The 27,390-nt window shown below is 41.7% G+C and overlaps 1 protein-coding gene across 3 annotated transcripts in view; it reads left to right on the top strand.

The window, feature by feature from the left end:
* dph6 (diphthamine biosynthesis 6) overlaps window positions 1-27,170 on the top strand; it is a 57,204-nt gene extending 30,034 nt beyond the window's left edge. Inside the window, exons 13-16 of one of the 3 annotated variants that reach the window (XR_012766698.1) lie at window positions 13,920-14,168; window positions 18,835-19,222; window positions 23,692-24,397; window positions 24,518-27,170. Coding sequence is in view for 2 of the 3 variants with exons in the window: in XM_075447791.1 (XP_075303906.1) it covers window positions 13,920-14,168; window positions 18,835-19,222; window positions 23,692-23,810 (756 nt within the window). In the remaining variant the exon portion in view is untranslated. Of the gene's footprint in view, window positions 1-13,919; window positions 14,169-14,254; window positions 14,329-18,834; window positions 19,223-23,691 lie in introns of those variants that run through there. The other 2 variants (XM_075447791.1, XM_075447792.1) reach the window with 2 other exon arrangements.
* Window positions 27,171-27,390: the final 220 nt, after the last annotated feature.

Here is a 27,390-nt window from a genome sequence, read left to right on the forward strand (position 1 = left end):
TCTTTAGTATTGTTTCCGACCCAGAAAGAATGTAGAATTCAAAGGCAGAGCAGAGGAAGTGTGGGCCGCGGTTGCACGGTTGGCTTGGTGTTGTGTTTACCCAGTGTGTATTATATAGGATTACACTTGTCAAGGTACTGTCAACAAGGATAGTGTCCATCTCCTCCACACTGTCCTTGATCCTGCAGCCAAATCCGCCTATGAGTGAGAACATGTGTGGATTAGCCATTCGTTCAGAGCTCGACGGCATATCTCAGCAGTGTGTCACTGAAGTTCAGTTTGGATTCCTGAGATGTATCCTACGGAGTCAGGTTTGCTTTTAACATGCCAGCAGTGTTTGATTTCCTCAATGGAGTCTCATTGAGACATGAAATTGAAGTCAGCTGTGTGCATGCACTGTTGCCTCTGGAAAACAGTCTAATCTCTCATTCCTCTAATTATCATTCATATTCATAGCAATTTGAGAAAACAATGAGAGCAGTTTGCTTGCTCAGAGCTGTGCATGGCACTTTGTACGACCCCTGCATGGTCTCTCAATGTGTCTGCGCCTCCTCCACGCTACAATGACTTAATTTGATCAAAAATGTATTAACAACTCCTCAGTGCAGCTAGAGAGTTTTACATATTGATACAATTACCCCCTTGCTGTGAGCAAGCATGCATTCTTTGCTCATCTCTCACCAGTACCACGTCGTCTCCATCTAAACGACAGTTTTGCTTGGTGACTGTTGCCGTGTAACATCACAGCGACAGGGATCTGGCAAGCAGAAAGAGATGGAAAAAGAAAATGTCGTTTGAGACCAAATAGCACTGTAACGGTCCATATTCATTTTCTGTGGAATTAGTAAATACAAGATCAATACAGCTTAAGAATCAATCTGTGATCTTAAGAAAGTATAAAGAATGCACTCCATTGTATGTAACAGAAGTCCTTTCGTGATGAGGGCTATGACGATCCAGCAACTTAATCTCACTTGCCTTTGTTCAACAATTCTAGTTACTTCATTGTTTTTCGATCAGACACTGTTTAGTAATGCTCACCATTTGAATGCAGTTTAGTCAAATGGGGCTATAAACAAATCAATGTAATGCTCACAGTCCAGCTACATTGAAACCAGCTTATTCTTGTGTCTGCTGCTTTGAGAGGCAGCACATGGCAGGTGACAGAACATAGCCCTGCAGAACTTAATTGCAGTGGGGTCTCTACATCGAGATTTGCTCCTGTTGGAGGTAAGGAGAACTGGGTTACAGGCTGGCATGTGATGGATGCTGGACTTTCAAACTCCATCCATCTATTCATCTGTCTGCTTGGCTTGTCATGTCGCTCAGCGTCAGCTCTCGGAAATGGCAAGCTGACTGAATGTCGACTTGGCCTGGCAAGCTGACAGATTCAGATTTGATGTGATTTAAAGAATTAGTTAACCTTTATAATGTCAAAGCTGGGGGGCTCTTGGTGTATTGCATGTTGATATATAATACTGCCTCGGTTTAGTTTAAAGCCGCAGGCTACAGATACGAAAACTGTAATTTAATTTATGCTCTGTTTTTACACTGCTTCATATTGTTCTGTGCCTGACTGACACATGTTTAGAGGCTGCACCATATTATTTATTGTCGGGTAATTATATAACATTATTTGTGAGTGTGGAAGCTTTAAAGTTGTAGCTACGAGCTGATTGTTTTGTTGTCTTATGTATGAGGCGTATACAGCACTGTTGTCGGTTGTTTTTTGTAGCGGGAATATTTGTACACTTTTACTTAAATTATAAGCAATATCGCTCTTTTGTTACACCGCTCAATTTGTTAGAAAAAACAAAAGGGTTGTCTTTTTTTGGACATCCACTTTTGTAGCAAAGTATCAAAGTTAATTCTATCAGTGGAGCAAAAGCCAAGTAATGGCATGCTTTTAGAGGAAATAAAAGCTATTGCGGCAATTTCTGTCAGTAACGAGAGGGAGCATTCGAAACAATTCTTTTGCATTAACATAACAGGAAAAATCGTATGGGTCAGTTTTTTGGTTTTTTTTCAGCCATCAGTTTACTACATTTTTCAAAAGAAATGCATCTGCACTAATGACAGAGGATTATGCCAATAAGCTGGCAGACAAATTGAATTGGTCTATCATCTTGTAAGGTCGGTGTCAGCATCAGGGGTCTCAAACAGCGTGATTTATTAAATTTTTTTTCCACATCTATTTGAATTAATGCTGCCTATTTGGTTACATTCCCATTGGAGGCGCATTTATAGAGGTAAACACAAGAGCCAAAGCAGGTCTGAGCAGAAGGACCATCAGTTGAACGGTTGTTAAACATCTCCTCTTTCCTGTTAAGGTAAGTGGCTCACCCCTGGGATATTTACAGGGAAATTATACTCACTGATCAGATTCTGCGGGGTGTGTTTAGGGAGCTGACTGCACCAGCCTCGGGTGGCCATTGAGCACCAACCCCTTGCTTCAGCCCCCTAATTGTGAGTGACAGTCAATATTGTGGGAGATTGTCTTGCACAAGTCTGCGATAGGATTTGCAGTGGATTTTGAAAATTGCCAAAGTGGACGGTGAGGCATCAGGTGGGAAATGGATTTGACGCCGCCTGTTAACACGAAAGGGAGGAGCGTGTATCGGTGGATGGTAGAGTTTGGATAATCTTCTAACAGGAGTCGAGATATCTAAAAACAATGGGCTGAACATTGTCCGGCCCTTTAACGAGAAGTTGAGAGTTCAGGTGGAGTTGGAGTGAGGTGGGCCACCCGCGTTGTACAAAATAGAGAGTTTCTTTTCTAATATTATTGACACTTAAGAGCAACAGAAAGCAGAATATGAGAGAAATGGGGCCGAAATGTGATAACGGTCTAACTCTAACTTGGGCACAGACATTGTGGTAATACAACAACAGCTGAATCTGCAGGCTCACAAAAGCGTCTCATTGACAATACATACCAATCATTTTCCTTCTGTGTTTTATGTGCAGCGTGCTGATGCATTACATCATTTTTAGTTTGAAATGTAAGCAAAAAAAAGAGTGATGAATAGCAGAAATTAAGGTAAGTGCTTTAGTTTTACAGTTTGTTGTCACTTGCGCTGCTTCACTGCTGTAAAAAAGCCAGCAAGCAAGATTCAGCAACCTTTCATCCGCCACTAGAACAGATATCCCCCCCCCCCACCTGCCCAAACTTACTCAGCCTACATCTAGAAACTACATCTACTCCAATTACAATGGAAGAGCAATTAGCTAAAAAACAGTGTGTGCTCATGCATCCGCGTTCAGGGAGGTATTCATGCAGCACGGAGAGATTAATTAGGACATTTAACTTCATTTCAAATACAACAAAATTAATCCCATAAAATACGAGAGATCTCGGAGGAGGTGCCTGTCAGGATCTGACGCCTCTCCCCTGTTTGCCATAATCTATTAAAACCCTGCTTTTATCTCACCTCTCCCCTGTCATACTTTAAGGATTTTTTCATAAACATTGCCCATACTTCACAAATGTCTCAATTTTCTAGTCTATTAACATTACTTCAAAGGCGCTTGATAAAAGAGGAGGGCATGCGTGAAATAATGCACCAATAATATGAAATGCTGGAGGCTAGAACAGTAGGGGCGGTTCTCCAGCATGCACGCTCAGACAATGCAAGGGATGTTTTCAACTTTAATAAAAGAACAAATGATCACTTCCAACTAAGCACGGGGTGGGAGGGTGGGGGGGGGAGTAGGGCAAGGAGGGAGGGGTTGGGCCAGGAGGAGAACAGTTGTCGAGTAATTGAGCTGATGAAAAATGAGGTCTTGAAGGCTCAGCGGTTTGAGCAGTTGTGAGATGGAAGGCTACTCAAAGCGGCTGTTTTTTAGCACATGTAGTTGCTTGCTTCTTGTTTCTAGCAGAGGATGTTAACACAGATTTGTTTTTCCTTTTCATTTCACCGAAGGCACGAGCAGAATGGGCTCGTTGTTTCTTTTCCCGAATGCCCGAATTGTGTGCAATGAGTTGAACCTTTTGTCTGAGGATAGTCAGAGGTTTTGACTGACAGTCGAGCTTCACCTTAGAGCCTTTCCCCAGCGGTCACCGATTCAACTCCTATCTCTGCAAATCACCTGAGTCTATCTCCGTAGGCTTGTTCCCAAACACCAGGGTCAACTGTCTTCACTTGAATTGGACACATAGGGTACGCACTGATCAAACCCAGTAAGACCTGACCATAGAGGCGCTTCTGCTGTACGCCCTGAGGCCAAGTCTTACAGAGACACACATATACGTACACCTGTATGTTCTTTGTGATGGGCTCTGACTGTGTGACAAGGTGGGCTGGTTTTGTCGTTAAAAAGGGTCACGGGTGAGTCACTGTAATACACTCATGAATGACAGGAAGGCCATGAGTCATTCATTTGACAGTCGCGTGGAAATAAACAAAATAGGCAGCAAAATCTCATTTGTACCTAAATATTTGCTCGCGGCTGTTGTTAATTTTTCATTTTTTTTCCCCTTGTCTGCCTGCATCGTTTACACATGCCAGAGTGCAACAACAACAGGACTTCCTACCTCCTCTTCTAACACGGCTCCACATCCCAAGAAATAAATCTGCTTTGACACATGGTCCATGCTTCGTCTTGGGACAGTGCTGGAATTGCTGGATGGGGGATGGGAACTTGCGTCAAAATCACGCCACCTTTTTAATCTGATGAGGGGGCAGTTTTAGGGGAAGTGGTAGACAGCAACATGGGTAATTATGTTGCTTCCAGCCCATCCCTCCCAGGCCCTTGTCTTCACTCTCTCTCGGTTGCTGTGACGGCGTGGAGGCTGACCTGTCATGGCGGTACTCATTTTCAGAAGGGATAGCGTCCTTTGCTGTAGTAGCCTGTGCTGCAGCACCACGTGGGCAGAGGCTGGTATCAGCTTGTACCAGGCGAGGACAGGGGAAGGACTGGATCTGTCAGAGTCTATCGCCTCTAAGGCAGTCGCATTCGCCTGCACTGTGCCTCTGCCTTAGCTCCTGCCACACTCCCACTCATTAATGGGCGCAGCCCTGACAACTGATCCTAATTGTCTTTGAACAGCTCTTCATGTATTATTGGTGCCTGACTGCATTGGTTCATGTCAACAAACCATGGAGAGCCGGGACAGGATAGCCGCAGCCATCGTCCCCCTCTTTCATTCACGTACATGCACGCTGTTTACAATACACACAAAACAAACATGTGCAGATACACATCGAAGTATTTATACATAGTATGTGTGTGTACGCACAGGCAGTTTTACTACTACAGTCATCTTTGGGGGTCCTGAGGTCCCACAAAAAAGGGGGTCTGTGGTGAACAGATCCCCTACATAAGTCAGTAGCCTCTGCAGATTTAGAAATAAATAGACTTTGTGTAAAAAGCTTTATGTTGTTATGTAGGGAATGTTCCAGAACATTTAACGACATTTAAATTGATGTAATCAGTTATAGTTGTTGAACATCATTACATTTGATCGATCTCATGTACTGCTTTTTTAATTTGAGAGAGCCACAAGCTACGTTGGTGTGTATGTGTGTTTATATGAGAGCTTCCTTGTTTGCTTCTCACTTTGTCACAGCTGATGAGCAGTGGAGGGGTGAATGGTTCAGAGACATCAAGAAGGCATCTGAAAAGCGTCATGTAAAGATCCCACCACCGCAGACATCTGCCAAGACATTCGCGCTATTACAATTGCAATCACAAACACTCAGTCAAAACACATCAATTATTTGTTGTCCCATGTGTGAATTATTACCCCATATCCAACTATTTACTTCCCATTTCACCCCTCTATTTAAATAAAGAAAAGGGAGAGGTGGAATGCCTTGGCTTTTTGTTTGTGGAATGAAATTACTGAATACCAAATGCATAGATAAAAAGCATAGCGGCGTGTCCTGTCCACTCCCATCACTGTCTAAGAGAGAAAAGATGTATGACCATCCCATTACTATGGTAACTAGCCACTATATTCAGAGCTGCCCGGGTGTGTTTTTTTCCCCCTACAGTGACGAGGAGGCATAGCTGACAGGGCCAGCGCACACGGTTGACACACACACACAGCCAAACACATAGATAGGGAGGATCTACAAAAGGTTTCTTGTGAAATCTACACGTGTGGTAAAGATAGATGGAACAAAACAGGGCCACCACCCACACATAGCATTCTGCTGACATACAGACAATAATGAAGAGGAGCTTTTTTTTTTCTTTTTTTTAAATGTAACCCGCTACCTGAACGACATTTTATTTTTGGGTGATAAAGTGAATTGAAAATCTGGTATTTTTCGCAGAGTATAGAAATAAAGGGAAATCGTGACCGATCGTGCTGACAGACACAAGATTTCTAATATTCTAAAACCAACAGAAACTCACAGGTTAGAAATGGCCTGCGGTGCTGCAGGTGACTCTTCTGAACGGCACTTTGCTGCAGTCAGCGCATTTTAGAAAACTGTTGCTTCAAATGACTTTTGCAATTACTGTACCTTTGTTTCTACGATTCCACACATTAAAGTGGCAGTCATCGACTGGTCAGAAATTATTACCACCTCCACATGCAACAGGGCGGTAGCATCACCACTGTGTCTACATGTATTAAGGTATTTATTTAGCAGTACTACAGATGACTCGGGAGAGGGTTTGTGTTGATATTTCATTTAGTTCTGACCTAGTTTCATGTGGAACGACTCTTCAAAGTCTGAACTTCTAACCTTGGTCGTTCAGTTCTCAAACGCTATTGTCATCAAAGTGTGCTTTACTGCTTTAGTGAAAACTGCTGCAGATAAATAACATGCAGCCTCCTTTTTTTCTCTTTGGATATGTCAGCACGTTCAATGCTGATATGTATTTATTATTGATACTGTAGATTCGTAATGTAAGGGAATGTCTGCCCTGCAAGTATAGGCAATCTAATGAAGTGGAGATGTTCAGGGTAAGAGTACATTCAATATGATATGGACTACACAATATTTACTTCATGTCAAAATTGATTGACTTCGAAGTGATACACAGACACAAATGTTAATATTTACTATATTTCTCATCTAGGATTCAGCACATTTTATCAACACCATACATTATCAGTGCGCTGTATTGCAAATATTATTATCTCTGGGTATATATATATATATATATATATATATATATATATATATATATACAGTATTTTTTTTTTCTATAACAGGCTACTTGTAAACATGCATAATGACTAGTTTTTCTTTTCCGATTGAATTTTTTCCAGTCTTTATATTATTTCGAACACTTTTCTTCTTTGATGAAATTTTTTGTTTTTAGTGTATAAATCCATTTTTAAATAAAAAAACACTTCAGATATTGAGATAGAATCCTTAAATACTACATAATTTTTTCGACAATTTTGCCTTTAATTTCCCTTGTCACTTGTTGGGAATATTTTTGAAAAAGTAAAGATACTTCTCATGCCGCCAGGCAAGCCTTGTCCACGCTTTGAGTGGAGCTGTACACCATTGCTGATGATCCGTTAACCTTTTGTAATGCAGCCATACTGCCATCTCTTGAAAAGAAGCGGTACTGCGTTTCTTTTGCTCGTCTATCCTCCTGTGCCATATTTTGCCACTCTGCTACACATTTTTAGTTAGTGTGCTGTTTGTCTTTTATTTGTTGATACTAAAACTGCCCACTGTGTCAAGTGCAAGAGATAAAGGATCAACAAGGCAGGGATGAGAGTGTGTTGTCTCTGTCTCAGTGTCCTCTGGATGTGGACACAGGATCCATCCCATTCGACCAGGAGCTTAATGTTGCTGAATAGTTATGAACATTCACACTGTCTCATGCCGACTAGATATTTCACTCTGTGGTCTGATCTTGCATATAGACACACATAGACACACACACACACACACACATACATATATAAATATATATATATATATATACACAGACTGATTTGACTTCACCCCTGTTGGCATTTTAATGATCAGTCTATCTGTGTTTTTACTTTTGACATTATTCTTTTGTGCCCAGGTTAGGTCGGTGCTTCTCATAACAGCCAAACTAAGAGATGTCGCCTCACAAAAAGGATAAGAAAATATGAAAAGACAGAAGAGACGAGATGGTCACAGCTGGGAAGGGAGACGGAATGGGGGGATGAGGGTTGCAGTTTCAGCATCATTCAGTCAGACAACATGCCCCTCAGCTGAAACAGCGAGACCCTCCCCGATTCTCTCGAATTAGGGAGATTAACAGGAAAGCACATAATGCAGGATGATGGAATTTGTCATAATTTGCATTGTCCTGGAAAGATTCGGCTTGATAGAGCGATGCATGGAGGGTCTTGTCATGTCCCACGGGCAGGTCATAGAGGAAGCTTGGCAGAAATGATTTTTGCGATATGTGCATCAGTCGTAAAAGCCTCACAACCAATTTGTCAAAAAATGTGAGGTCGGGACGGTTGAAGGCAGCAGGGCATTTTGCCTAACGCAATGAACAACCATGCCCTTCCATCACTCTTCATCCACTGCCCGACTCTGGTGTGGCACAGTATTCCAGTGCAGCAGAGGATTTCATTACATCAGCTTTGGGTATTTGTTATGTTTTATTTGATCATATTTCTTGACTTTTAACGTCATTTTTGCAACTGTAAATTCACCCAAAAAAACACAAAACATATCAATTTGGATTTAAAGTACTTGTATTTTATTGCATTTCTTTATTATTAAGTTGGAAAGATTCATTCCTTTGCTTATGAATGCCTGTTGACTTTGATATACATTTCCCTTAGCATTCGGCAGTCAGGCTCCCCTGACCTTGGTTATAATACTGACGGGCAGCTCCGTAACGTAAAGATGACCAGAGCTGGAACGGCACTTTTACTGCTCCACACAGTTCAGCGTCTGTGGAGATAACATGTCCAGGACAGACATAACGGGCAGAGAAGAAAGATATTAACAAGCTTAGAAGAAGTTGGGGGTTGGGGAATCGTTGGTGTCTCCCAGACTGACCACACGTTGCCTCAAAATTAACTCATTTTAGTTTTGTGATTTTTATGGATTTATTTTTATTTTTTTATTCTTGTAAACTAATTAACATACACGTATGGTTTGTTTTCTGGATATACATCTATATATGTTCATATATCTATATGTATATATATATAGATGTATACAGTTTTAGAACTGAGATAATGCATTTGGAAATGCCTTATACTTGCCTTTTCCTCGTGCACTTCATATGGCTATTTATGTCGCAGTTTAAGTAACACTGATGTTGTGTGACAGTTGAGCATGCAGGGGTTAGGCTCAAACTGGAGCACAAAAAGAAAGAAAAAGAAAAGAGAGATTGTGGGGGGAAAAAGAAGGAGCGAATAAAGGAAAAAGGGAAATATCTCTCCCCATTCCTGTGAAGCCTTAAATGAGAGGGCAAACAAAGTGAAAGGTTCTGTAGGAGAGAGAGGGAGAAGGTTGTGGCTCTCCTGAAAGGTTTGCATTTGTAGAAATGAGGTGTCAGAAGAAGGCAGGATTTCCTCAGGGCGCAGCACAACATGAGCCCATTTCTTATCATTCCCATTCCCAGACGTGATCTGCTTTGAATTCACTAATGCTGAAAGAACCCCACAGACTTGCAGCCAGTTCGAGATGAAATCACAGCAACGTCCCTGACAAACTGCCATCGACCACACAAGGATTAAGCAGTCCTTGCATATCAAATCCCTGCCAAAAAAAAAGCTGGAGCAGTGTATGCACTTAAATACATACAACAAAACTTCCTCCTCTGTTTTTGATCCCAGCTCTTTGAATTGTTTTGAACTATTTGCCAACCCTAAAATATTCAAGAAGAGCGGAAAATTACTAAAATTTAAAAAAAAAATCACGTTAGAAATGTTTTCTGAGTAAAGAAAAATAAAATAAGAAAAACTTCAGATAGTATATAATATGTAAGTTTAAAACCCTCTGGATCGGCTTTAGTTCGCTGAAAACGACTCTCAAAACTTTTGGGAAATTTTAAATGCATTTTTAGGTCACAAGTATTTAATACATTTAATGCTTAATTACCCCTTTTCCTTTTTTCTTGCTGTCATTACGCCTCTAGCTTAGTTTCATGGCCCACTGCATAAGGGAAAAGTTACACCATATTAATCTAACCTGTTTTACACATTTTGCACGATCATTTTGCTGTTTAAATTATGTATGTGGTCCAAATGGGGGAGAAATGCGGCTATTAGCATATCCGCTAGGAGTGGTGCAGAAGTTTTCCACCTCTCTCCGTCCTTGGAACCAGGCAGAAAAACCTGACTGTTCGTCAATACCAGGTCATTTTATCCAGGCCAGCCTAGTTCATCTACACCATTCCAAAGCTCTGCTAATGATACTTGGAGACATCCTCAACATGATGGCGGACCCAGAGGGCTCCAACGCCAATGTGAATATAGTCTCGCACTGTCTGGTCTTCTCTGAAAGCCCTTTGACAAAAACTGCAATTAGAAACACCTCAGACACACCAATCTGAAATGAGACACTGTTAAGGGTTGAAAGTAGACACCCCCGGGCGCTCGCTGAGTACATTTACTTATGATACTGTCTACACCTCACAGAGATGGTAGGGGGGAGAACAAAATGTCTGTGAGGTTGGTGACCTTTGGACATGATACAAGGTTCAATAGAAAAAAATCATGGCATCTAAAGGTAGATAAAGTGCAAAAACAGAAATACGTCTCAGTCACTAATTTCAGAAAAGATGGAAAGAGATGTTGCTATCTGTTGCTCAGCTAATCAGAAGCTTGTTTTTCTTCACCACTGAAGAAAAGTGGTTGTGCAGTTTGCTTCAAAGTCGATATCAAATTTTTCCGGGCGTGAAAATGTCGTATTTTTGTTGGAGTTGCACGGTGACATCATTCCTTTGCATATTTCTGAGGATGAGACGATGTGTGTTCATGTTGGAACTTCTTTTTTTTTTCTGAAACATGGGGCAAAGAAAAAGTTAAACGTAGACTATTCTTAAATAATCGTTCAAGCACCTCTCGGAATTACGGCAGCAAACGTCAAATATCGTTAAGAAACCGAAAAAAACAGAAGTAAGCCGACATAAACATGTTGCATTAACTTACTGTACCCACTGGAAGACTGCACATTATCCCTTTTCTCTGTGGGCCATTTAGACGGCTAAGGCTAGCATTTGAAATATACTTACCTTGTTAAAGAAAGTTTAATGTCATATGCAATTGTTTGACCCTTATGAATATTAAAGGTTTCCATCTCTGGCCTATTAAAAATGCATGTGGCATTGTGGTTGTTGATCACATTTAGAACGCCCATGCAAATTGGACTGTCTTCCCTGTCAAGGCCTTAGATGAATAATGTAGTTGTGTTGTATATTCAGGGACACACCATTGACAGTCAATTAACAAGTTTGATTGGTGTGTGAACTCATTCTTTTGAACTGTTAATTTTATGTAAATAGTATTCGCTCTCCCTTCGCCTCCATTGCTCCCCCATCCAGGATCAACACGGAAACCAGAAAACCCCAGATCCCTGATTCCACCTCCCACTAAGAGTAACCAGAGTGGGATCCTTAATAATTGATCATCACACACCTGCCTGCTAGACGCTTTGGGAGTCTGCCTTTAACAGTCAAGGGGCCTCGTGCTTGCGCCTTTTGATATTCAAATTGACAAATGGTGTTTATGAATTCACAACACAGTGAGCTCATATCATGCGGACGAGCTTGTTAAAAGATTGCGGCCACCCGTCCAACCTGATGGAGCTCTTCTCCGTTGGAGTGGATCTGATGGCATTTGATGGCTCATAAATGGAATGCCAATGACAATTTGTTGTTGATACGTGGGAATCTGGCTTTTATTTTTTTCAGCAGTCACACTAATGCAGGCTCCTGGGCAGATCGTGCTAGCAGGTAAACGATCCGGTGATTGATCCAAATGGTTGAAAGCAGTGAGGGCCTTATCTCCCTCCTCTGCCCTCCATCACTCGCGCTCCTCTAACGCGTCTCTCCTCCATCTCTTGTCTCGCATACTGTCCCAGTAATTTGCAGCAGCAGAGATTGAAGCTGAAGCTTCATCAAAGCTGACAAGTGAACCCAGGAGCTCGGGATCACGGCAAACCCATTCGATTATGGAAATAGCAATGGCAATGTCTGCCCTCTAGCTAAATAGTTGTGTGGCTGACATCTTGTTCCGCGAGTCTTCAATGCAGAACAGATTAAACTGGGGAAACGGTAAATATTCTGTTATAAATTTTTCACCAAGTATGTAATGGCCTACCACCATATGTGGGGAACAAAAGAGTTGTTTGAAATGAGTAAGAGAAGATGTTTGGTTTAGGGGGTGCTAAGTCTTCAGTAAAAACCTTTTGTTCACGCTAACCCTGCTAATCTCACATGAAAAGCGATACCCCTGGCCATGTCTTTACTAATCAGTAAAGGACCATGTTCATGTATCAATTGATCCTCCCTGGAGATTTGCATATGCACATAGGTCTCTGCAATTCTTAACATGGCACAAGCATCTGTTCGCATTGACCAGCAGCTAGTGTCCAGCGGCGACACCGTCCAACCTCAAACACCGCTGAGGTGCTCGGTCTCTAAAGGCCTGACCTCCTTAATGCCACGTCTCATCCCTGCTCGTCTCTACGCATTAAGCAGATAGATTTTTTTTTACTGCTTTCATTATTCAAGGAGCTTATTTCTAACACGGGTATTTAACAGAGAATTTAGCTTATTATCACATGGTTAATTGTGCTTATGAATAACACTGGTGCCAGTAGGACATATTGGCAGGCATCTCACAGAATACCTGCTTCTTTTAAAAGTGTGAAACACGAGCTGTTGGTGATAAGATGCTGAAAATGGGAGAGATGGAACTTGTTAATTAATGTACTGCTAATCAAACAAAGGCTTACAGTTGATGTTAATTTGAACATAGCACCTCACTGAAGTGTGTACTTTTGTGTTTTTTTTTCTTTTTTTCTTCTGTACTTTTCTGTTTTTGTTTGTTTGCTTTCTAGTTAATTGATTAAATATCTAATATATATTTAAGTTTTTTCCTTATAACTTAATAGGTGCTTCGGTGTTAGCATGTATTTTACTAAAAACTGATGAGCAAAGTCATTCCCAATACATTGCATATATTTAATTAGAAAAAAATTGTTTATATTGATTCAGTATCCTTGATTCAAATTGACTTGTCTTTCACTTTAATTGTCAAAGCTTCCCTTACTTTCGTTTGGCATCACCGTCCAACACTACTCCCACAAACTAATCTTTTACAGTGTGCGATATGAATGAGTTTAAGCTTTGACTTTTGGTAATGGCAACACCCAGCTTGTAGAAATGTTCTTAGCCACACTTGTGGCTTGACTTAAGTGATAACAAGCGGTCAGGTCATTGCTTTGGTCCAAACTGAACGTTTCTAACACGTATTTTATCGATTGTCTGGATATTTTATAAGCGTTCTCGGTAAATACGGGTTATCCTCTCTCAAAATTATGCTCAGAAACTGCTCCCTTTAAGAAAATAACTTGGAATTGAATTTAAAATCCTGCTTGTCGCATAGAAAACTCTAAAAGGCCTAGCTTCATCATATCTAAAAGACCTTATCCCCTACAACCTCACAGGAAAGACTTTGCTCTTAGAGTCCAGCTTTACGTGGGGTTCCTAGCATTTTAAGAGCCAGAATAAGAGGAGCATTTACCCTCCCTCTGACACCATCTCCCAGTCTGGGTATGGAAGGCTCTGCCTTCAAAAGGAAGCTTTTTGGAAGAGCTTTTATTGAACTCAGATCTTTGTTTTGACATACTGGCTGTCTTTCTATAATGCAAGTCTTTTTGTTTCTGTTGCTGTTTTGTAAAATAAAGTTGTTGTTTTTTTTCTTTTAATCCATGTCATTTTGTTCGTAATTTGAACGTCACATGTAATCTTTCTTCTTATTTGTCCTCCTCTCTCAGGTAGACGAGGTGGTGTTCTGTGCTGGCCAAATTGCTTTGGTCCCCTGCACCATGGAGCTGGTGAAGGCTGGCACCTGCACACAGGCCCAGCTGTCCTTCAGCCACGTGCAGAAAGTTCTGGAGGCCGTGATCAGTGGCTTGACTTTGGCTCATGTTGTCCAAGCTCACTGTTACACGACAAGACGCCAGGACATCGGGATGATCAGAGCTGTCTGGGAGAGCATGCTGAGGGCCACAGGGGAAGAGAAGGTCAGCCACTGTGGAGGGGGATTTTTGTTTATGAAATGTATAACAGTGGTTAAGTAGAAGATTAACGTCTGGCATTTTTATTATAGATGCGGTGGAAATATTGATCATACTTCTACAGGCACATAGGATGAGCACATATTTAATGGATTATGAGACAGAGGGATCAATGAATAAGTAAAAGAATGGAAACTTGCCCTGGAATTCAGTTTTTTTTGTCAGAGGCATTTCAGAATTGTGTTTCATGGTTGTAAAATAAGAGAATGTTTCGCACCCCTCTGTGTCCCCCAGAGACCCAAGCCGCTGCTACTGATATTTACCAGTGAGTGAACTCATGAAAAGTTGATGATGTGGGAAACACTGGTGTCTTTGATAATGCGGAGCTTGGCACAGAAGCAGATGTCTTCCTCAGAGCCTCCCTAATCCTTTGCCCCCACACACCATTTTGGAGCGCCGTTCAACTCTCAGAGCAGCTTATCTCCCTCTTCACTCCTCTTCCCTGCCACCACCCTCCACCCTTCCCTCCATCCTGCCGCCCTGGCTTACAACCCCCGTTCCGTACATCTAATGGGGGCTGCAGTCTCCCTTAGCAGCCCCTCTCCTCCCACAGTAATCTGTCTAACCATGGGAATAGAGCCTCGGGGAGAATGCTGGAGCCCACCTCCAACATGTGGCTTGGTGTAAGTGGTGAACAGCGTTATAGACAGTGGAGAGAATGTCAACTCTATGTCAGTTTACAGCACAGTACTAGAAGTAAATGTAAAATTCTAATCATATCTAATATTCAGTAATCATATGTACGTACAGCTTTAATGTGTTTGATAGGATATTTTAAATTCCAAAACATATTCAATGCACATAAGAGCTGCTGTCTCTAGTTCATTTGACACATTTTGCCTTGCTGAAGCACACAGTGGAATAAAAATCTTGAAAGCCTTGGCAGTGCAGTGCCAATTTAGCATCATGACCGAGTCACTGGGATAACAAGGCTAACTCAGGGCTAAGCTTTGGGAGATGGGAGGACAAGGTTTATGTCTGAGGTTACTGAAGATGGACAACACTGTCCATCTGTTTTGCCTCCTTGCAGCCTGTCATGACTATCAAACATATTCATTTCACTGACCCAGGATTCCTACCAGGAGACCATGCTTTAAGATGATTTACAGGTTAAGCAGCTCTAATTGACAGCTCAGGATCTCACCTGTAAACAGGTTTTAGAACAGAGCTGGTTTAGGTGCCGGGTTGCTAACCTGATATCGCCTTATCTATGACAGATAATATTCCCAGCTTGGCTTAACACTTTGCCCTCCCTTCTAATTCAAGCGCAGATTTGGGAAGCACTGCAGAGGAAATCAAGGGAGAGCAGCTTTGGAGATAGCTAGTTTTTCACCAAACTTTGTAAAAAAAAAAAGAAAATTTAATTAAATTTTTTTTTTTTATTTAAAGTTCGGGATTTCTTTTAAGTACAGTAATACAACTTTTTAACTCAAAAATACTTGCGCAAATACTTGGTCAAACATACTTGCGCGCCTCTTTCAGACAACATAAACGAGGAGAGGCTTTATTTACATGAGGTGGAGTCTTAGCTCAAACATAAAGATGCTACATAATAAGCCTAATAAACTCATTTCTGTCAAAGCGAAGATATGTTCGCATAAAGACGATGAAAAACAGAAGAGACAGATAAGACAATATATAAATACACGGACTTGTATGCATAATAGGACCATCAGCACCGCATGCATTGGTCGCTCCATTATTATTACCAACTGAAATCCAGCTGTAAAATTCTGGGTGATGTCTTACACCATCATAGACAAAGATACATGGGGTCCACTTTACAGACAACAGCCCTGTGAAGTGCATATTTATGACAGAAATGCGTTGCGTTTCTGTGAACCCACAGGGCCCCGTAGTTGTTGTGCGTTGATAATTTCTCTAATCAGGTGGATGAAGAAGCTTGCAGGGTTAATTGGGAGCATACTGGAGTCGCTACATGTGTAAAATTGTATTTACGCTGCATTAAACCACAAAGAGCCTGTTTGTCTCTGTGCATGCAAGTGTGTACTCTTGGTTTGATGAACAGGGAGGTGGGGATGTGATAAGTCAATAAATGTTAAACAGACACCCTCGAGTGCAGCAACACATTCTGGGAACAAATCGGATTTAAAGTGTGTATTATTTATGAAGGCCCATATTTTAACACAAAAGATACCTTATTTTCACATTTTAGAGGCTGTTGTTTTTTTGTTTTGTTTTTTTTGCCTAAGTAAAACTTCTCACTTTGGACTTTTCATGTCGGCACGGCCACTGCTGTGATTTTAAAATGGCTTCATAATTATTAACTTTACGTCACCCCTGTGGCAATGCCCTGCGTGTTTCATTTCCACAAACAATCAGACGACCCTCGGAGTGGAATCTTTAGAGACGAAAAGCGAATTAAGAAGTGAATAGGACAGGATATTATAGCAGACTGACAGCACTACAGTAAGTGCTGAGACATAAGAACCACATGCTGAAGGCATCCTGCTGGGCAGGAAATGTTGGGGAACTGGCTAAGCGGTGCAGCCCCATCAGCTCCCTGCTGTTCGCCGCCTTTACACCACTTCCTTATTACCGTGTTTACCGTTCGGCTTTCACGCCTCTCGGCCCTCCAACCTACCACACACTCCAGGCACAGAGACGTGAGTTAGAGGGAGGGAAGTGGGGAGAGGGAAAACAAACATAAGGAGAAACAGGTCACACCCCATCAGTGTAGAGAGCTGAGCACAGCAGATCCAGACTATATGCTTTTACCTGCTGCCTACAGAGGGAGAGCGCACGGGGGGAATGGCTGCATGCCCTGGAACTGAAGTGGCATGAAATAATGAGATGGATTGTGTTAAGTGGCAGGTGAGGAGTGGAACACGGCCCTCTACACACACACACACATTCAGTCTGCCACTTGCCAGCCCTCCCAACTTGTCACTCCAGCCCTCAGCTTCACCATATATCAAACTTTACGTTTCATCGGATTAATTTAATTAATGACGTATGATCGGAGAGGAATAAAATTGTTCCCCCTCTCAATCTTCTGCAGGGGAGGCACACAGTAATAGGGCTGTGGCCACAGGTCCATGTGTGCATACAGGAACACGCACAACATTGCACTTTGTGTACATTTAGGGTCACAGAACCGCTGAACGAACTTCCCACCTAATGCAAAATTGTGGTTGATGCATTAAAAAAAAGAAGCAAATGTGGGCTGATGTAACCTCATCCGACAGCTCTTATAAAAAGACAGCAACTGTGCCACGGCAACAAAATCCTGCCAGAGGCTGGAGCACTGCGCTGAAGTCCTCAAATCTCCTCGTGGACTCTTGGTTGGGTTAAGTACCTCCGCACCGAAGGCCTGCAGGGTGGCCTTTAAGCCTGGCTGAGCAAGAACTCCCTGTCCTGTCACTGCTCTTCCCACTTTGCACTCTCTGTTCCATGTTCAATCACTATTGACAAGTGCAGGAGCAGTTCCCTCAAGGAGAATACCTAGTATGTGCCAGAAGTGCTAATATAACATTTATCAAAGCATTGGGCTTGTATATGTGCTGTCACTTTGTCAGACATGTGGACAGGTCCGCGCTGACATGGCTATTGTTGTCTGCCTCTTTGATTGTTATTGTTATTGTTATTGACCACTGCAAACAAGCCCTCTTCAAAATCAGTACAGTATAGAAATCTTAACCTAACCCCTTCACACATATCATTAAGGACTCCTACTTCCCCCCCCCCTACCCATCAACGCTGTTGATACACATTGACGCGTTTGCTTAAGTTTAATCTGAAGGTAAGTGGTGCTTCAGTGAGTCTGGCGGATTGGGTCATGACGGGTCTTTCTTTTGAAGGGACAAAGAGGCTGCCATCTGCTTTTGTCAATGATTTCTTCTTCTTTTTTTTTTTTGTGCGAGTGAATATCAAAATAAAATGTAAGTAACCTGTTATTATTCTGCACTTACAAAGAGGGGTGTAAGTGGATGAAAATTGATCCAGCAAATTGAAAAGGGGGTTAAGTGTTTTTGCCCTATCGACTCTGACTGAAATGACGGTTACATAAAACACTCATTTCTCTCCCATTAGCAGATGAAGCTACAGCCAAGTATTATGAGAGGGGCCACATTGTAGCACTGCTCCAAGACATTTCGCTGCCACTAATGGCCCTCAGTCCAGAGGAGAAGAAGAAAAAAAAATATATTTTGCCAAGATAAAATTGAGGCACTATAACGTGTTGTGAATGATCTTTTCAGCACGGTGAGAAGTCATCTTGGAAGCAACATGTCATGTTGGAAAATGCAGCTCAAAGGGAATTTGTTTGGGCGTTTTATTTGTGGGATTTGCAACCACTGGATTCTTTCTGATTTGTTTGTACGCTATCATTATCAAGGGTCATTTCACAGCTTCACGTAAATTGATAGCCTGTCAGTCTGTCAAGTAAAAAGCCTGTCTTAGTGCTGTGCGGTAGCATTTTTCTGATGGGTTTTACAATAATGTTGATGGGTCGGTGTTTGTGTTCAGAGCTCACAGCGTGCATCACAGCAGGAGGGCCATACATATGATTGCTTGTAGTGTATGGCAGGACAGTGTATATAATTTCCCACGCGTTTAATTTGATTACCCTCTTTTTTTTTTTACATTGCAGGATTTCTTGTGGGAATCTGAGATCGAATCTGTGCCGTTGTTGATCGTAGTGGTGCCCGCCTTACCCAAAGATGCGACCGTTGAGCTTCATGTGACTGCAACTAAAGACGAACGCACCAGAAGAACTTCTGCTCATGTGACCAAAAAGCTGGCATTTGGATCCATCGAGTGTCACACCGTGTTGTCTGCTGATGGTGATAGTGGTTCACTGTCACTTTCCCTGGAGGTGCCTGGTGACGGCCTGGAGGTCGTTGATGTGAAGCATGTAACAGAAGAACTTGGTACCACATTCATGAAAGCCATGAATGTGACGGATGCTGAGCTGGTGCCACTGTGTGCGAGGGTCTTCTACAAGTGTAGCCACTCACTGGCACAGCAGATTGTTCAAGGTATGTAACTGAAGACACTGGCATTGATCAGCCATAACATTAAAACTTCCTACCTAATTTTGTGTAAGCGCCCCCTTCTGCAGCTTAAAACAGCCCAGAGCCACCAGGGTGGGGTGAGAGGACTTCTTTGGATGCCCTGTGGAGTCTGACAATGGGGTGTTGGCAGTGTATGATTGCAGTCCTTTGGGCCATTGGGTCGAGACTCTATGGATTGGGTTTGCTTCCCTGTATCCCTACGGATGCTCTCTCAGATTTGGATTGTAGGGGCGGGAGTCCCCATTGAAGCTTTAGGGTCTTTTTTGTGGTCCTTTTAGCTGTTTGTTGCCAGCTTTGGGTGATCTGTTCTGTGAGCGGAAATCATTTCCACGAGGAATTGACTTATTCTGCGACTATTAACTTTAGTACCTCTGCATGAATGCCAAGACCCAAAGTGTCTCATTAGACCATTGAATTTGAATTACATTATCAGTGTTTACTTCACCGGTTGGTGGTTTAATGTTATGGCTGGCTGGTGTATCCACAAGACTCAGAGAGATGTCATGTTTTCACTCTAAAGAAGATCCCTCTCCAAGCTATCTCTTTGAATGCAACACTTCTGAGATGAACTATTCCTGCAAGTCGAGCTCTGCAACACCGCATTAATGACAACAATGTGACAGCCTGTCTCACTCCGCATGCTCTTTTTAAAGAAAGTTTGTGCTAACATTGGTTAAGTCAGCATAAAGTATTCAAGGAAACAGTCTCTCCAGAGAATCCCCTCTTCTTCCTGTGTTTAATTATTGTAAGCCATTTGTTGTGTCTTCAGTGTGTACAGTAACCCAAGCAGCTGGCACGCTCTTTTGTCATCATTACACTTTTATACGCCACCGTCTCCTGCTCCCAGGATTCTAGCTTCTTGTCAACGCAAACATGGAGCGGTATTTGTTTTATCCTGAGAGATGTTCTTTCCGAGAGAAAAGGGCAACGAGCGCATCGATCACACGGGCTCAGTTGTCGAACCATCGCTGAAGCAGTCAATTAACATTTTTGAATCTTTTCCAAGCCAGCCATCTTATTGTCATTTTTAGCTTTTCCATAACTTATCGTTCCAGAATCTAGATTACGGTAACCAGTAATGAATGGGAAAAGGTTGATCTGTTTTTATATGCAAAACAGAGAGATGATGAGATTAATGTTGTTATCTAATTATGATGTTGCCACTGTGCATTTATCACGCCATATGATGCATGTAAGTCAGGTGTTAGTTGTTTCAGCTGTCATATATTATTTCTAAAAATGAAACTCATGCGTGTTAACTATTTTCAAATGTTTAAAATCTTACTTGCTCATTGATAACTGGTCCAGAATCAACCCAGAACTTTTACCCTTGACATGGACGTGTCTTTGTTTTCAGACTGCACAGAATGCTTCCCTAAAACTATTTACTTGACTCATCGTTGAGGTGAAATCTGTTACCTTGCAATGCATGCACAGCCAAGGCCTGCAAGGTTCACCCATGGGCGTTTTTATGGGTCACAGCCTTTGCTCACTGAGTGATGAATCCAAAAAGTCAAAGGAGAAAAAGTAACACCTCTGGCGCTAGCAGTCACAGCCTTGCCACCGCCGCTGTCAGCGTGCAGACAGACAACATTGGAGCAAAATGTGACTGCACACCCCCCTTCCACATTTGCTTGCTTTAGGATTCACAGTTGATAGACGTGACATATGGTTTGGATGAAACCTTTAAACATCTTGTCTTGACTTGTTACTTCCGATAGAAAGATTCTCTCAGAGATAGGCCAACACACCTCAATAAGCACAATGAAGACTGTAATTAGACAATTGTTACACTGTAAAAAAAAAAATTAAAATTAAAATCCTTAAATAAGCTGATTTAATCACTTAAGGCACCTTTTGAATCAACGCACTTACATTGATGCAGTGTTTAAATGAACATAACAAAACACGAGATGGCTAAAAAAAAAATTATTCTCATTTGTCATCAGTAGAACCAGCAGATAGAAATCTCAAAGTTTTTTTTGCCCCTGTCCCAGCTTTTTTGAAAGTATAAGCTAGTATTTTTCACAAAATTGTGAAATGTTTCCCTCTCAACATTTGATTGCTTTTCTATGGTCTATTGTGAAAAGGAGATTTGCAAATCAATGCATATTTTTTTTTGTGCGATTTCTAATTTACATCATTTTCTGACTTTTTTTTTCGGAATTGAAGTTGTTAAACATGATTTTGTCACATCAGGCTGTCGCAAAGAAAGAAACTGGAGACACACGCAGACTCCCGTCTAAACGGATCAACAATTAGCTACGATAGAATATGATCATTTAAAGGGCTGATGGACACTGCAAAGGCATTCAATAATTCATGGTTACAAGCAACATCTTTGCGTGTACAAGAAGTCACGTGATTTGTGATTAATCGGTTGAATTTAGCTTATAGCTGCTGTAAAGAAAGTTAAGTCTTTATTTTTTCTCTGTGGCTTTGTCTGTTCTCCTTGGACTGAATTTTTCATTTTCAACACTTACTAATTACTATCTGCTATTTACTGGTTAATTTGACCAGTTTGGAAGTCAGTGGAGCACAACTAAAAAAAAACAGCGGCTCCGGGCCTGCTTAAAAAGCCCCATAAACCCAGCAGGCATCATTCACTCCACACAGGCACACCTTTATCTTTCTTTCTCCCCACATCCTTCTCCGACACTTGCATAAAAGCGCGTTGGAGTCGTTTGTTGGTATTGCATTGTTCAAAGGGCAGCCTTTTTTGGGTCTATATGTGTTTGCCAAGAAGCTAAATGATAGCTTGTCCTTTTGAATAGAAGGTTTGGTTTAAACAATGCAAATGTGATTGGCTTTTTCAATCTTACAGCCTCCTTGCACAAGGCCTCACAGTCCGGCTGTCTGTGTAGCCCAAAAGGGAGCTGAAGGACCAGTGGAGATCGGCTGGAAGTGAGATGTAAAGTGTACAGAGGGTTTTGAGTGTATTTTACTAAAGCATTTATAGGGGTTAAAGGAACGCGGGCTGCCTTTACTCATGTTTCACCTTAAAAGACAGATAAAACATAAAATTGCATTGTCATATATGTCACCTTCACCACCTTGTTGCCTCTCTTTTATCTATAAACGGATTTCTGTGGGTTTAGGTACTGAAAGAGACTCAAAGAGGGAGTGCAATTATTTCCCACCCGGTGGTAGAAAGATTAAAACATCCTGACATAAAACAGGCTTTGTGTGCAAGGTGTGATGAAGGGTGTGTTTCTTCTCTTAATAAAACCATCCCTGTCTGTGATCTCCATGGCACGCTCGGTTGTCAGCTAGCTATCTCCAGAGGATACTGCCTCCCATGGTGCTCTGATAACACATATTTAGGCTTTTAATGCCCTCCAAAAAGGCCTGTGTTCAGCAGGGGCATTTTAAGCTGTAGTGCATATTAGCTAATTAGGGTGCACGGGCTCTTTGTAAGGATGTTTGGCATGCTGCTTCAAATGAGAGCAGTTGAGCATTATTAAATTGTGCTGAACAGCTCTCGTAACCTCTATGCCCTGATTTTACTTTCTATAAATTTGTTAAATGTCACACAGTAGTAGTACAGTTTTCGCAGATGTTATTAAAAGAGTTGGTGTGTTAAGAGCCAGATAACCAAGGAGGGATTATATTTTGACGTGCATGATATTAGGCAGATGTCATTGTGAATGTAACCAGATCGACATTCCTAATAACGATAGTAGAACTGTGACACAGCATGCTCTCCAGGATACGTAGCTTTATTATGACCGTGTCCGATTGGTGACCACACCCAAGTCTAATTTAATGTGCTGTTAGAATAGAGGAAAGTAAGGCTGGACAGTCAACCGTGTAACACTTGTGACCAATTAGTGTACAGAGCACAAGAGTAAGGGGCAGCATCCCAGCTGGCTGCTGCTAAATAGACGGGCTGTCATCAGGCATGACTCTGAGACACTCAATGAATTCTCGCTAGTCCATATAGTCTGACCACACACACACACACACACACACATATATACTAGCATATGTCTGAGCTGGAAGTCTCAGCACAGCTTCCTAACGTCCCTACTCAATGGGAGCAGAGGATCCATTCCACTAGATACTCCAAACAAGCTTCTTGATTATTCCTTATATATTTGTTTGTGTGTGTGTGTGTGTGGGAGGGGGGTTGTATGTGGCTCTTTGTACATATTTGAGAGGGCTGGTCAAGCGTTCAGTCCTTGCTGACCATATATCTGTACTGCAGGGAGATGAATGAATGGGGTGGGTGTTAGAGGTTGCAATCTGCCAGCTATTTAAGAGTGCCAATCATTTGTAAACAAGCCTTCGGTCTCTGGTTAAATGGTTAAGTGTAGCCACACTGCTGGGACAAGTCCAGTGGGACAGCAATGTAAATCACTGATATCCAACACCAGCTTAAACTAACACCCACCCCCCACCCCCAAATCTCCCTTCTTATGTCTATCCTGCAGGACTTGAACACAGTTTGAGAAGCTCTTTAGCAGAATCGAGTCCGTCCGTGGCCTTGGTTCCGGTCCTGGACATGCCAGACTCCAAGATCCTCCACCTGTCCTGCTGGCTCAGTTTATAGAAACACATCCTAAGTCAACAGCTAGGCTCCAGCTATCGGCAGTACTGGAATTCAGAGAGGCTTTTCTGGAGAAACGACAGCCCAACACCTCGTGACGTACAGAAGGACATAAGCGACTGTGGAAAGCTGCCCGTGGATGTTGACTGTTTATCACAGTGGATTGTTGAATTCTAAAGCTGCATGTGTCTACAAGTTGTTTTATAGTGGGCACTTTCAAGGATGTTTATTCCACTTGAGAGAACAGAACTTTGACCAGTAATCCACTTTGTCCTCTTGTGGAGTTGAAGACTGCAGCAGCTGTTACTCTACCTCAGAGACAGGTCTAATGGACCTTATGCAACCTAAAGCTAAATACCAGAGGACTAGAGACCATGGTCTACAAAGAGAGACACCAGCAGAGTCTCATTCCATGAGGCGATAAACTGTATCCCCTGATATCCCACTGTTTCTGGTGGAATTTCTGTTAGCTCGCTAGCTGACACCCCTCATAAAGGCCTACCACCTCCTCTGACACCATCTGTTCAGTTGTAAACCTTCAGATTTACTGTGTGACTGGTTTAGGGCTGTGTGTAATGTGTTTGGATGAGGTGAGTGTGTTTCTTTCTCATGCTCCGTGAAGCTCTAGGTGGGTTATTATTGTGTAATAGGCAATCAGCGCCAAGCACCTGAAAAGATTAAGCCTCTTTATGTTTTCTATTGATTCTAAGGCAGCCTGGTTAATTGAAGAAGGACGCTACCACACGGGGCTGCAGGGCGAGTGTCTGTCAGTGGACAGACGCAGCGTGAGGATGTTGGCAGAAAATAACACTATTAACCATTGCTCCTGGAACATTTCTGTTCTCGAAGATCATGAACCGTATTGATAATCTGAGATGGAATGCATCTTCACTCCGGCTATTCTCGTCATGTGGAGTGGAGCGGGCTATCGATCTTCACCCACCACAATGTTGTTTTGATTGTTGTTATCAAAAATTGAACAATGGAGGCAGCCAATAGCCTGAAGAATTTGATTGAGGGGTGAAAAACACAAACAAGCAATTATTTATGAAAGCGAACCAGCCAATTCCTCATAAATACACTGTGTGTGTGTTAATGTTCTCCTGTTAAGCTTTAAAGGGCCTCACTAGAGGGAGATTCGGAATTGTTGATTGACGATTACCAAGATTTGCATGTTTATAGTAAAGTGTTTTTGTTGTATACTTTGACATGTCAGTCAACTAAACACCCATCATTCTCATCCGCCTGTGTCTTAATATGTAAAAGCTTTAATGAATGTAGCTTTGTGAAAGTTCACGTGTATAGACAAAGAGTGGGGTGTTTATTTTGTCACATTTCTTACATGTTTTTTTAAATCTCTGATTCTGAAACAGCCCGAATGTCCCGCAGCATCTCACGTGATGAGACCGTGTTGAGCAAACATGCAAGTTCAGAGGTCGTCCTTACTCTCCTACAAGGGTGAACCATAATGTTTTTGTTCCAATTAACGGATATAAAATAAAATAAAAATATACGCTTCATATATATTATTTTATATATATGAAAATAAACTTGTTTTTTTTTTTGATAAAGGAACATTCCAACAACTTTTCAAGCAACCAAACTCAAACTGGTCTTTTCATACAAAGAGGAGCACAACCGCTACAATTCCCTTCCCGGCAGCCACTTGTCCATCACACGCTCAGTATTATATTCTGTCTTTCAGCAGGCTTGTTTTCATGCACACTGACAAAGCCACAAGTATATCTTCACGACCTCATCCTAACCAATGTGATGGCCTATGGCAGACATGTTTCTTTGTGTCCTCGCCACTGGAATCCCTCACAAAATGAGTAAAGACAGGGTGACATTTATTTTTCTCATGTGTTTTGTCAAATGTACATTTTTTACCAAGCTGACCTGCAACCACTCCACTCAAAGAAACGGGCTGCCGTGGCTAATATTGTCCTTTGTGCGCAGTGCATCAGCCCGCGGCCCTTGTCATTGTGGCCTTGCACATGGACTTTAACTGTGTGTTTCTTCCTCCAGGCAAAGCCAGTTGATGTGTGTGACTCTCTTTCCCCATAGCACTGGGCTACAGTAGGGGAGCCTAGCTCAGGAGCGGCCTCGCCGCATGAGACGCCTCCTCACATTGTGGTTCGCTTGCCTCAGTAACTGTGGCTTTGTTTGTTTTCATGTTGGAATCCTTTTTGTTTCATAATGTATTGTTTTCTTCCCCTGACGGATTGTGAAAGCATGTATTTATGGTCACAGCACTGGCTTGATGAAACTTTCTCTATTTGCTGAGCAGCAAGCTGCTTGCTGTTCTCTGGTGTTTGCTCCCCTCTTGTGGACGTTTGAAGCACTGCAGTTTCAATGAGCAAGAGCTATCTGACCATTTTGTCCAGTGTTTCTCATCGTGTCCTCAGTGGAGTTGTAAATAAACCTGAGCAAATTTTTATTTAGAATGATTGAATAATTAATCTTTCATATATTTATTTGATATTCCATATGTAAAAAAAACCTGACAAATAGATACATTTTATTCCTAAACATTGCTGAATATCACACTTTCAATTTAAATTCAAATTAGAAGAGGGTTTTTTTTCCCCTCGATACAGTTATTTGTGCTTTATGCTCTAACTTTACCTCTTTGAACAAGTAGGAGAATTTATCAATTGTTGCTGCTCCTTGTTGATGATGCTCTAGCTCACTTATATTCTAATTCTGGGAGTTTGCCAAAGCAGCCAAAGTGCTGGTGTGACTAAACATTAACAAGTGCTCCACTCCAGACTTAGATTTTCCCATCAGTCATGATAATAAGCCAGTATGTACAAAACCAACATACCAGGGCCGTGGCATTGGTGCAACCTCAAGGCGATGCAGCTGTTAACACTGTTAGATACGGCCGTGTTCGACTAAAAGGCTGCAATGACTATGTTAACCGTTGGATCTTTTTTTTAAACTCATGTGATGTTCTTTTCTGCTACATTTTTTGATAAAGTATTTTAAATGATCACAGTTTTCCTGAAGCTGAGAGTGATTGAAAACAACTCTGCTGTGACACCAGATATTTTCAGTCTACAGTGTTAAAAAAACAGAGAAGTGAAAGTTGAAAGTTGCTGCAGTACATGAGAAAAGAATCGCATACAGCAACAGGGCAGATGGCAGTCTTGCAAAGTGTAGCTTCCTCAAAGAAACGACAAACTGAACGAACTGACTGTAACAACAGTTGAAATACGATAGAAAGTAGGTGAGTTATACACGGAGAATGACAACTGAATTTGAAATCCTTTGGTTATCTTGGCTAACTTGTCTATGTTTAAGACTGTGATTTATTTTTTTATGAAGTAATTCTTTGATGACATACATCGTATGGTTTTAGGATGAATAAAAAGATTAATGTTGTAAAAGACTTGGACTTGTCCTTATTTTTAAGTTGGAGTGGTGTGAAGATAACCACTGGAACACTAAAATCCTCATGATTGTATTCTATGATTAGTGAAAGATAAACATTACCTGATGATAGTGGCTGGAGCCTAATTATACAAGATTTTTTGGGGAAAAAATAAATTCAGATATCAATACACGATCCAAAGTTCTT

The sequence above is a fragment of the Odontesthes bonariensis genome, chromosome 17 (genome assembly GCF_027942865.1).
Source record: "Odontesthes bonariensis isolate fOdoBon6 chromosome 17, fOdoBon6.hap1, whole genome shotgun sequence".
Lineage (NCBI taxonomy): Eukaryota > Metazoa > Chordata > Actinopteri > Atheriniformes > Atherinopsidae > Odontesthes > Odontesthes bonariensis.